This window comes from Camelina sativa, chromosome 11 (assembly GCF_000633955.1).
Source record: "Camelina sativa cultivar DH55 chromosome 11, Cs, whole genome shotgun sequence".
NCBI lineage: Eukaryota > Viridiplantae > Streptophyta > Magnoliopsida > Brassicales > Brassicaceae > Camelina > Camelina sativa.
This window is the reverse complement of record NC_025695.1, coordinates 33,255,941-33,268,488: the sequence shown is the minus strand read 5'-3', so window position 1 is coordinate 33,268,488 and position 12,548 is coordinate 33,255,941. Positions and strand designations below refer to the sequence as shown.

At 36.6% G+C, this 12,548-nt stretch overlaps 2 protein-coding genes across 3 annotated transcripts in view; both read right to left on the bottom strand.

Annotated features, from left to right (window-relative positions):
* Positions 1-1,905, bottom strand: part of LOC104725003 (berberine bridge enzyme-like 4) — a 3,441-nt gene extending 1,536 nt beyond the window's left edge. Inside the window, exons 1-2 of one of the 2 annotated variants that reach the window (XM_019232622.1) lie at positions 1,315-1,905; positions 22-642 (exon numbers count right to left, since the gene is read on the bottom strand). In XM_019232622.1, coding sequence (XP_019088167.1) covers positions 22-642; positions 1,315-1,826 — 1,133 coding nt within the window. In that variant the 5' untranslated portion in view covers positions 1,827-1,905. The remainder of the gene's footprint in view (positions 1-21; positions 643-1,314) is intronic. The other variant, XM_010443594.1, reaches the window with a different exon arrangement.
* On the bottom strand, positions 10,054-12,229 carry LOC104725002 (berberine bridge enzyme-like 5). Its single transcript, XM_010443592.1, has 2 exons — positions 11,605-12,229; positions 10,054-11,372 (listed from the first exon to the last, which is right to left on the bottom strand). Exons 1-2 carry the CDS (start codon positions 12,132-12,134, stop codon positions 10,241-10,243), a joined length of 1,662 nt encoding a protein of 553 aa, XP_010441894.1. The 5' UTR covers positions 12,135-12,229; the 3' UTR covers positions 10,054-10,240.

Genomic DNA, 12,548 nt, shown 5'->3' with positions numbered 1-12,548 from the left:
GCTTTGAAGTAATTTTTCCCTAAAGGAGACTGGAGCTGAAGCAAAACATCAATAGAAGAACCATTTGCAAATCCACCATTGCGAAGAGCGGACTCAATCCAGCTCATTTCGGTACAATCCAGATCAGTCAACCCTAGTTCTGGAAAGACCTTATTCATAACCTTCATCAAGGTGACTTTCTCGCCAAGAAACTGACCTTTGTAGGACATCATCACAGTCCTGTTTCCTTTGTTTCCAACGGCAGTGAATTCAACTCGGATGTGTAGCTCTTCCATAACCTTGGATGCGATTCTTTGCCACTTTGAAATGATCTTCATCCCTGGGTCTTGTTTTGGCGTTTTGGTAACGGTGAACATGGTTAGGGTCTCAGGAACAGGAACTAGCTTGATCTTCCATGCTAGAACTATACCGAAACTAGCTCCACCGCCTCCTCTAAGTGCCCAAAAGAGATCCTCACCCATCGAGGTTCTGTTGAGTAATTTACCATTAGCATCAACCATCTTCACGTCTAGAACATTGTCTCCCGCAAGACCATACTTCCTCATCAAGGAACCGTATCCACCGCCTGTCATATACCCACCTATGCCTACGCTCGTGCACAAACCCGCGGGAAATCCATGGACCTTGCTCTTCTCTGCAATTCTGCAGTTAAAAGTAAAAAAAAGGTAACGTTAATAAGCTAAGCGAAAATAATATAAACAAATAATTTTGGTTAAAAATGAATATATACATACAAAGAGTTAAAAACAGAATCTACTATGGCCCGTGGATTTCGGAGCATAAGCAATAGTAAATAGTTTATTCGGCTCATGCCATAATGCCATAGGCCGGCCTAGCATCCTGAACTCTTGTTCAGTTGTTCTCATGCATGCCTCGGCTAATTAGCTTATTTCTTATTTGATAAAAATGAAACTGTAAAGCATAATATATTTTGGTTATAAATATATATGTTTTCTAAATAATTTTAGTTAGCTGTAAGTATAAGTTTTTTTGTTATATGAACATGTATTTTTTGTAAATATAATTAGAGAAATAATTTTCAATTAATTAAATAAATAAATTGAATTGCTTGATGATGGCCTTTGTCAATATCATACAAGTTGTAGATGCAGACAACGACAGTTTCGGTCTACATATCTGTTTGACAGCTTATTCTGCTATCTTTTAGCATTTTAAACAAAATTATTTCGTTTGGAGAGTTACGTTGACATTAAAAAAAAAAGTATAAAGTCAAACTAGAGAGATATTAAATATATCACATGATCGTTTATAGAAAGATAATCATATTATGCATTTATTAGCCAATTGTATTACCTGTAGTAAAGCTCTCCAAGCGTAGCACCAGCTTGAACCCAAGTACTATTGTCTTCAATATCAACATCGATTTGTCTCAGTTTCGAAAAATCTATCAATATAAACGGTGTTTCGATCCGTGAAACAAAAGACATGGCCTCGAAGTCATGACCACCGCTTCGAACACGAAAATGAATCCCTAGTTTCTTGGAGCAAATGATGGAAGCTTGAACTTGAGACTCATGAATCGGCCTGAATATGAACCCCGGTTTAGGCATAGATTTTGCCAAGAACCGAAGATTCTGAGCCGTCGATTCAAGAACTTGGTCAAACATAGAGACGTTTTTCGCGGGAGCAAAGAGTGTTGTCTCGAGTGGGAAATCAACATGCGTGTTTGTTTTGACACAGCTGATGAATTCATCTTGCAGCAGGGAGGCTGATGAAGAAGAGATTGGTGTTATGCAATATAATGAAAAATATAAGACTAAAAATGATATACAAGAAATTGTAGGGAGTGGCTTTGAAATTCCCATCCTTGCAGCTTACAGGTTTTGCAAGAGAGAAAGCAAAACACACAGTTAGGCTTTCAAGATGGAAATGAATGTGTTTTAGTGTCAATGAAGAAATATGTGTGTATATATATACACTTTATAAAGACTTATCAAATAAAGATTCATTTAATCATTGTGATCGAAGAAGACCCGTTAAAATTAGTCAAGTCTGACGAAATAAATAGACTTAACTTGGGATGTAACTAACGTGCTTAAGCGGGTTAACACTAATGAGTAATGACGATTATTTTTTCATGATACGACCGGCGTTGCGTAAAGACGACTCGGCGGGCTATGTTTACATTATTTGACAGGTTCCGTGGTCAAACGATTCTGTTATGACATTGACGCGAAATTTTTTCGTCATAACTTGAAAATGTTGGCTTTGTTTTAGCTTTTTTGTTATGGAAAAATTGTAAGTTGACGAACAACTGCATTCAAGTAAAAAAATTCGTACAGATGCCCTAGAATAGGTCCTTTTCTCTCTATGTTTTTTGTTTTAACCAAATTTAGACTCGGTAAAATGGATCCTTTAAGGAAAAAGTTTCCAAAGATATGAACCCCACCAACCCCTAGGCACTTGAGATAGTTGCCCCCTTGCCGGTCTTTAAAGCAATGCCGGCCCATGAATGGATGTGTTTAAAGCCATGTTTTAAAAATCGTTAGGCGTTGATCGGGCGATGAGCGTCTAGCGCCTAATCAATTAAGCGGGGATTACGCGGGAATTAATCGGAGACTAATTTTAGGTATTTTTTATGTAGATATACGTATAATATGTTAAAGTTGTGAATGTTAACCGAAGTTGTAGCGTAATCTAGTGGTTTGTGAATTAAACACTGTGAACGACGGTTTGACACTAGGTAGTGTATTTTTTGCCTATTTTCTTAGAATTACACTTAATTATAAACGAAATGACGAATATACCCCTGTCTTTCTCCCTGTGTGTCTACGACCTGTATAACCCTAATCAGTGCCGCTTTTTTTTTCTTTTTCTAAGCGGTTTCTATTATTTTTGTTGTAGATTTAGTACGTCCCTACATCATAGATCTACAAAGAAAAACATATTTCAAACTAAAAAACGTGAAAAACTTAATTATTTGAAAATTTCCGATTTGTTTGCCTCATAGGATGAAATCGCGACGGTTACCGTCCGCCAAGCGTATAATCGGCGATTAATCAGCCTCGGCGGCCGCGTTTTTGAACAGGAGTTTAAAGCAACACTAAAAAGATAAATACAAAAAAATAAAAATAAATTAAACAAAATTATACATATGTCCCTCCTGAGAGCGAGTGGAATAGCCTTGTGAGTTAGCCTGCGACTTCGGTTTATCTGGATAATATGGTTTGGGTAGTTCTGTTATTTGGTTATATATATATATATATATATATATATATATATATATATAGATATTTGTTTTTATAATTGTTTGTGTGCCTGAAAATTTTTAAGAGCATCTCCATCTATGGTCTTTCAGAGTATATTAACAAATTTCTTAACATCAAACACAATTAAAATTAAATGAAAATGTAATAAAGTTAACCATCGATATTAAGTTAAGCATTTTTAGGATTATTGAGGATTATGTATGTGTTAATTTATGATTGGTTGAACTAACACTACAAGAAAACAAGCGATTTACGACTGCACTAATAGTCGCTACTTCATGCATAACGAATAAGTTACGACTAATAACTGTTGTCGTAAATCGATAGTCGGTAAGGAAATTCAGTTGTAACATAGTCGGTAAATAGCGACAAAATTACAACTATGTCGCGTAGTCGTAAGTTAGTCGTTAATTTTTACGACTATTTAATGACAATGTTACGATTAATAAAATGTGAACAGAAGTAGTTTACGATTAGTTTGAGAATAGTTGTGATTTCGTTGTTAAATTATGCGACTACGTGGCTACTATTGGACGACTATTTGACGACTATGTTACGACGACTTTAAGCCAGGTTTAATGACTGGTTTAACGACTATAATGATTAAAATATAATTGTTTTGTTTTGTTTTATAATTCGAATTTGTAATCAAAGAGAAACCTAAAATTCACATTTTTAATAACCAAAAGTTCACCACAATAGTAATATGTTCACCACATTAGCAATTACAAAAAGAGAACCAAATTGATCAATCAAAAACCATGATTGACACATCATCCCAAAGTGACAATTTCATAATTACCAAAAGAGAACCAAAATGATCAATCAAAAACTATGATTGACAAATTCATTAGAGTTAAGCAATAGAGATAAGTAGCCTAAGAAGTAACCTAAGAAGTAGGTGTTCTTTGTGTTGGAGAGGCGGTGGATGCATCACCTGATTCAGACACAAGGAATTCCACAAAGGCTGGATCAGTTTTGCGCAAGTAGTTTTCCAAGTGCTCTATCTTCTTTTGTTGCTCGATCTCATATATCTTAGCTTGTAAGTTTTTCTCATAAGTTGAGAAGATCTTTTCAGCTTTTCGATCGACATATGTACCATCTGGCCTTGTATGTGTCTATTTGAAAACCTCACCAAGACTCACCGGTCTCCCAAGTTTCTCTTCCTGGAATGTTACAAAAACAAAATAAAGGTTAAGCCATAAGTTAAAGCTACAAAAAAAACTTAAGACATAAGTTAAAGTTACTCACCAAGCCGTGTTTCACTTGTTGATACGATGCTGGCCAGATAAGTGCGAGTGTGGACCGAGACCATTACATTCTGACATACGAGCATTGGAATAGATTGGACTCCTTTCCTGTGCTTCTTCAGTATCCCACTGTGCAACCATTGTTTTCCAGAGTTCACCCGCGATCCATTTAGGTTGCACTCGACTAGTCCTAGCATCGCTTACCATGTTTTTCATCCGGCGTTGACATATCTCATAGAAAAAATGTTGCATTGTCCCTGTTATCAATGGATCCCAAGTGTGTGGTTTCTAGGGAAAAAGAAAATAGAATTAAGTTAGTGATAAACAACAATGAAAACCTCAAGAGGAATGATATATGACAGAAAACTATACCGCAAACTCAAGGAAGTATCTTTCTCGTCTCTCCGGAGGCACACAAGACCAATTATAGTATGGACCATTAAATTTGTTTGTAAAAACCTTAGTAATCTTCCGCACCAGTTGTGATTTGGCATCACGAGTAAACCTCATAACATAAGAATCAAGTCAGAATAAAATAACTGATGAGAGACTACTAAACATAAGAATCACATGTACTCTTCTAGTTCCTACTCCTCTAACATAAGAATCACATGTATTCTTCAACCGAGTTGTGTGTCATCTAAAAGCAACGAGTTCATCGACTCTAATCTAGAAGAAAACATATGAAAACATGTCGAATTCTAGATAGTAAGTGTAACATACCAAGTCGTGTTAGGCTTCGGTTCCGGAGAGAGGACGATTGTAAAGGTATGACGGTCCGACACCATAAGAATAGCGTTAAGAGCCCTCAACGTGTCCTCCTGGAGTTCTGGCAACACTGGGTCTGACTCATCGAAGTTGTTACCTTGAGAAGAAGGATGACTTTGAGCGTGAGAGTTCTGAGCTGGAGATCTCGCAAAATCATGCAAAGGATTCGATCGAACCGGAGGATTGTTCTGAAATTCTGGTAATGACCGAGTTGGTTTGTCATCAACGCTTTGATTCACAGAGTTCTGAAATAGAGTCTCCGGTGGTGGATAGTTTCTCACCTGCGGTGCGGCTGACGTCGAGAGTTGGGGAGAAACGCGGACTTGTTCTTGAGGCATCTAAGGCATAGGATTTTGAGCCGCCGGTGTGAAGTTGTATTGAGGCGGTAGAGGGTTGATTTTTCTCACCTTCGACGGAGGGTTAGAGCTATCGGGTCAGAGAGGACCGTTGGGGACAACATTCCTCTTTCGTCCAGGCTTCTTAAGAGGAGGCATCTTGAGAATCGGCAGAAGATGAAGGATGGTGAGAAATGAGATTGAGAGAATCGGCGATTGGAGATTCAGAGATATGGAGATTGAGAGATATGGCGATTGAGAGAATCGGTAGAAGGAAGATGAAGGTGAGAAATGAGCGATTAGGGTTGAAAAATTAGGGTTATCTCGTTTGTTAGGGTTATGGGCTGGACCGCGTAAATGGATTCCCGGGTTTAATTAAACCAAAATGTTTTAAACTTACTCGCTTATTAGTCGCGGATCAGTTGGTGCAAAATGTTATAAAAAATTGGGCTTATTTTGGAGTCCAAAATCTGGTCCAACACGTAATTTAAACCCAATATTTTGAATTTAGTCACTTGTTTGTCGCCAATCAGTAGCCAAAATTAATTTTATAAAAAACATATAATTTAATTTAGTTTACATATTATTTAAAGCATACTACTTATATAAACACTACATAATATATTGATCATTTTAAATTTACAAAACATTACTTACATATATACTTACTATAATAAAAATTATATTTTCTATTTTTAATAATTAATTAATTAAGACATGGTGCACCTAAAATTATATAACAATAAGTATAGATATGGTAAAGCAAGCATAAAAAAATTGATATTACTTACATATAGTTTGTTTGTACCTTTGTATATGAGAATAATATGAGAATGCCACAACATGATGCTTGTATTTATAGTTTATATGTGAAGAATGCCAAAACATTAGTCGCTATTTAGTTGCCCAATTAGCGACTAATAGAGAGAGTCGCTACTTAGTTGCCAAATTAGCTACTTTGATGCAACAAAATTAAGTTTTTCCATTTAGTCGTATAATGGTCGTTAATCAACGACTACAATACCGACCATTGTATTTGGTCGGCAAATAACATCTGAGTTACAACTAATGTTACGCAGTTGTAACTTGGTCGTAACATAGTTGGCAAGTAGTTGGGAAATTAAGCGACTACGCGTTTAGTCGCCAATCGTAGTCGTAAATACCCTGTTTTCTTGTAGTGTAATTAACAAAAAAGGAATAAAATAGCTGCCTATTTTTTTATCTGTCTCGTGATCTTTATCAAAAATCTGAAATCTGTGAGGAAGGTTCGATCTGTTGAATTGAGAGAAGATATGAGTCGGAAATAGGCTTTTTTTTTATCTGTTGTTATCATCATTCATGCGACGCCGGTGACCATAGATGATTTCTCACCAAATCGGAAAGTAACAAATCTTTGTGTTTGGTTTAAGGAAACGACCCGACCATTTTTTTCTTTTTAATATAATAATTAACTAATGATCTCATACTCACTAACAACCTAAAAAAATTCAAATCAAACAACAGAAATAACCAACATTAATCCATCAATTATCCTACATACTTAAATAACCAATATCAATATTCCAAGACAAATCCAGCAATTCCAAAAAAATAACATAAACCAAGGAACCAACAATCCTAGGAAAAATTCTAAAGACCCAACTCAAGCAACTTAACAAAAGTCAGACAACACATCAACGAGCCTCTAGAACATCCTCCTCTTCATTGACTTGATTCCACGATCACACTTTGCCTTTACCTGCACCACAAACAACAATTAAGATGCGTGAGTATTATCATAAATACTCAGTGAGGTGATCCTCCCATTTACTCGGCTATACACACAAGCGAAAAGATAAACACAAACAATACACAAAAGCAAGCAAACCTGACAACTTTGAACTCATCAATCGTCACCGCACCATTGCGTCGATGGACATACTCCTTGCATCGACCGATGCAACGCCCATGCGTCGACTGATGCACTCCTGGTATCGAATGATGCACTCATTGCATCGACCGATGCAGCCTCGCGTCTCCATCAAATCCCTAGCCGCGTCGACCAATGCACTCATTGCAATGATCAATACGGTCGCGCGTCTTCATCAAATCCTTAGCTGCGTCTACCGATGCACACCCTGCATCGATCAATGCAGTCGCCCGAAGCACAGCTGAACACGATCTCCTCCGACTCCTCTCTGTTTCGTGATGCCAAAACCGCCTTATAAAGGCCACAAACACCACGGCAAACACTCACAAACAAGCAATCAACACCCAAAATCACACAAAACTCACATCTAATCGCTTACATCAACCATGGTCCCGCACTCACCTCTTGTTTTGGTTGAAACTGATGAAGAACAACAAGATCCAAGCCTTCCAACTAGCTCTACTCGACACCCATACTCAGACCTTCTTTTCCACGTTCCAAACACACCAAAACAGGTACATAAACCTTCTTCTCTGCTCACAAAACGATCTCACCAAGAATTCTCTTTCTCTCTTCTCTTTAGATGAAAAACGACCAACCAAAGGCTCTAGGGCATTGATTCACCTTATATATGAACCCTAGAGTTGTTCCGTTAAACCGCGTCGAACCGGAGACATTGAAAATAACCCGAGTGCGACCCGCACAACTGCATCGATCGATGCCTAACCCTTGGCATCAATCAAACCGGAAATCCGGTTCGCGGGTGTTACAACATTTCTCTGATTTGAAGTGTAGATCGTGTTGATTTAGGGTTATATTTATGTATTTTAAATTGGAATTGATGTTTAGCAAATTTAGGGTTTTCGAATTAATAATAGTAAAATTAGTTTGCTTGATTTTGATCCGTTTTTTTCTCTATTTGTTTGGTGAGATTAATTAGAAAACTTGCAACAAATTGTAGAGATATTGAAATAGAGATATTGTGTTTATGTTCTTGATCAACGTTTGTGTTTATGTTCTTGATCAATGTTTGTGTTTATGTTCATCTAAAGCTTGAATCGTTTGTGTTCTCTTCTGTTATCAATGATCAAGTTTAATTGATTAGTCTAAAGAAAATTCATGGCATTTATAGGTTGGAGAAGAGAGTCCTCAAGCCAAAAATCCTCGGAGGTTGTTGTATGTGTTCTCTAAAAATATGATAAAATGTGTTCTGTTCTATAAAATTCTGAAATTTTTTAGTGAATTGTGTGCAGTAACGAAGATAGAGAGAAAGAAGATGTGTACCAATTTGGAGTGATACTACTACAAATCATCACATGCAAAGTAGTAGTTTCAGGATCTTCAGGTATGTTCTGTTTCAGTCAGAACCTTTTTTTATCTTTGTTAATCCAAAATGGCTTATATAAATTTAACCTCTATGGTATTTCCTGCAACTGGAAAATGGTTTGAGAGATGAACTATCACTACTGAATAGCTTAGCAGATCCATCTGTTAAAGGATCATATGCTTATGAGTCGTGGAGGATGACAGTAGAATTTGCTATCAACTGTGTTTGTGAAAGTCAGACCAAGAGGCTTTCGATAGAAGATTTTGTATGGAATCTGTAGTATACAATTCAAGTACAGCAAGGATGGACACCAAGCAGCGGGAATCACGAATCATCCATGAAGGCAATATCTGAACGACAAATCCTCAAGAAAAATGTTCAAAAAACAGAGATAAAACTGTAGAAACAATGATAAGAGTCAACAAGTCAATAGTTTCATTGATTACCAAGATCTTCTATTGCCGTTGACTTTATTAGTTTATGTACTTTGAGTTTGTGTGTCATGGTGTGTAAAAAAAGTTCTCTTGTATTTAAAAAAAAAACGATTGTTAAGAAACTTAAATTTAACACCCTGCGTGCACACATATATGTATATACTTAATTCTTTTCATAGAAATTGATTTAATCTCACAACATATCCATACAAACATAATTAATTATTGTAATGCCCCGACCGTCACCTTGCTTAGTGGACCTCATGCCTACTCTCGGTCTATGGGTACACTTCGTTTAGTGGTCTCACGTCCACTTATGGCCCACGGGGTCAACCATATCCGACGGCCGGTTTGCTATGTCCGAAAGGATTTAAAGACTTGTTTACCAACCTTATAAATCACCATATGATATTTCTCTATATTTTGTTCTCACTCACACAGTTTCGACAATCACTTCTCCAAACATTATCCATGGTGTAACTACTCCAATTCAAACACCCTTAATTTTGGAGTTTTCTGAAGACCATTCACCAAAAAGAGAAGTACAATTTAATAATATAAATGATCAAATCAATTCTTATAAATGTTTTCGCATGTCTTTGATATGCCATGATTTGGAATTTTTAAAACGAATAAAAATAACTTGATAAATGATTTTTTTTTTTTTTTTTTGAAGTGAGAACTTGTAACTGTCGAAAAGAAATTATAGATTTTTAACAACTTGATTGAAAGCAAGAACTAGCTTTAAGCACTATATTAATGATTGCGTCTAGGAATTGGATACTAAAGAACCAGTTGAGTGACTCATAAGAAGCAATGTTTCGAAACTTGAAAACTGAAATAAAACAACGTACGTCACACTGTCACATGCATCCTTAGGTAGAACATTTTCTGAAATACAGAATAATCATTATCTGATTCTTCTAGTTAATGTTCTGTTCTTATCTTTATTTTTATATTGATATGGACCATATGGTTATCATGTGCTTAGCATCGAACGGGCAGAGTTGGGATACTCTGCTCGTGTCTGAAGAAGTTATCTGGATCAACCTTTGTTTTAATCTTCACCAATCTGTTGAAATTGCCTTTAAAGTAATTAGCTCCCCATAGTTTAGCTTCTACGAAGTTAGAGTTTGAGTTGTTTCTGTTCTGTCCCAGGTCTAGATCTCTGTAGTTCACATAAGCTTGTCTTGCATTGTTTGAGACATAAGGTTTCATGTAACTGTACAGCTCTCTGATCCATTTGATGCGTCTGTTTGGTCTCTTCTCGTTGTCTGACCAGCTCCTGTAATATTGAATCATAAAGATGGTTCCATTTCTATGCGGAAATGGGATCTCTGATTCAGGGATTTTATCCATCTTTCCACCGTAAGGAGTCCAAATCACTAACGCTGCGTCTTCTTCAAGCAACTTCTTGATCATCCCTTGGAGCCCTACAATAGGAATAGGTTCTTTAGCGAAATCCGATTTCCCTTTGAAGTAAACTTTTCCGATCGGTGACTTCGCTTGAAGCAAAATCTCAAGAGGAGGAGGAGGGCTTGTAGGGAATCCAGAGTTGTAAACAATGGATTTTATCCAGCTCATTTCTATACAATCCTTCTGAGTTATCCCTAGTTCTGGAAAACCCTTCTTCATAACCTCAAGCAAGGTGCCTTTGTTGCCAAGAAACTGACCTATGTAAGCCATCTTCACAGTCTTGTTTGCGTTTTTTCCATCTACACTGAAGAACACTCGTAAGAAGAGCTCTTCAACAAGCTTGTCCGCAACTCGTTGCCACTTGGAAAGAATCTTGAAACTTGCTTCTTGCTTCAATGTTTTGGTGACCGTGAACACGGTTAGGGTTTTAGGAACAGGAACAAGTTTGATCTTCCATGACAAGATTATCCCAAAACTCCCTCCACTGCCTCCTCTAATCGCCCAAAACAGATCCTCCCCCATCGCGGCTCTGTCGAGTAATTTACCATTAGCATCAACGATCTTTGCGTCAAGAACATTATCTGCAGCAAGACCGTACTTCCTCATCAAGGAACCGTATGCACGGCCTGTTATATGCCCACCTATGCCTAAGCTCGGGAACACACCTGCAGGGAATCCATGAATCTTGCTCTTTTCTGCAATTCTATACAGTCAACAAACCAAAGATTCAATAGTGAAATATTGTTCACTCTTGTTGCAAATACAAGTTACTCTGTTAGATGTTTATTAGATTCGATACGTGTAACACAAGATGTTTATTAGATTTCGAAATCAAATAAAATATACAAACTTATAAACGTCACTATATAATTTAGGAATGTGATATTTGTATAGAAAACTTTAATATATAAAATCAAACGACTTAATTATATTACCTGTAGTAAAGCTCACCAATCGTAGCACCGGATTGAACCCAAGCACTATTGTCTTCAAAGTCAACATTGATCTGTCTCAATTTCGACAAATCAATCAATACAAACGGTGTCTCGATCTGTGAGACATAAGACACGCCCTCGTAATCGTGACCGCCGCTTCTAACAAGGAAATGTATTCCAAGTTTCTTAGAACAGATGATGGAAGCTTGGACGTGAGATTCGTGAACCGGTTTAAATATGAACCCCGGTTTAGGCATTGAGTTGGTCAAGAACCGTTGGTTTTGAGCCGTTGATTCAAAGACTTCAATGAAGTTAGAAGCGTTTCTTTCAGAAGTGAAGAACGTTTTCTCAATTGGGAAACCAACATTTGTGTTTCTTTGGAGACACTCAATGAAACCATCTTGTACGGATGCTGAAGAAGTTGGTGTTATAGTAGCATATAATGAGATATATAGGGAAAAAAACGAGATACAAGAAATTGTAGGTAGTTGTTTTGAAATTCCCATCCTTGCAGCCAATAGTATATGCATGCAAGAGAGAAGCCAAATACATTAATTATATAGGCTTCACGCTTCAATATGGAAATAGTTGTTTTTTTCTTTCTTCTTCTTCTTGTCAACGAAGAAATGAGTTTACATTTTTTTTTTCTATATATAAATGATTGTGATATATAAAATCAGATCCACCGATTTTTATTTTTATTTTTATTTCTACACTCAACGATATTAGGTGGAAAATGATAGGAGCGTGACCACCAATTTTCACGTGTTTTGAAAACGTTAAAATACATCGCATTAAGTTGGAAAAAAATGTAATTAATTCATATGGTTTCAAGTTGTTTCAAATTCACCAGGATTTAATTTATTGTAAGTTGTAACATAAAATCAGAAAAGATGAAAAGAAAAAGATTTACTTTACTTGTGAGTCCGTGATAAAATAGTTTT

Bases quoted from the DNA above. Each gene is read 5' to 3' on its own strand.
- LOC104725002 (XM_010443592.1), bottom strand. From the start codon at position 12,134: ATGCATATACTATTGGCTGCAAGGATGGGAATTTCAAAACAACTACCT. The intron at 11,373-11,604 runs GTAATATAATTA...TTGACTGTATAG, and splicing joins ATTGGTGAGCTTTACTACAG to AATTGCAGAAAAGAGCAAGA.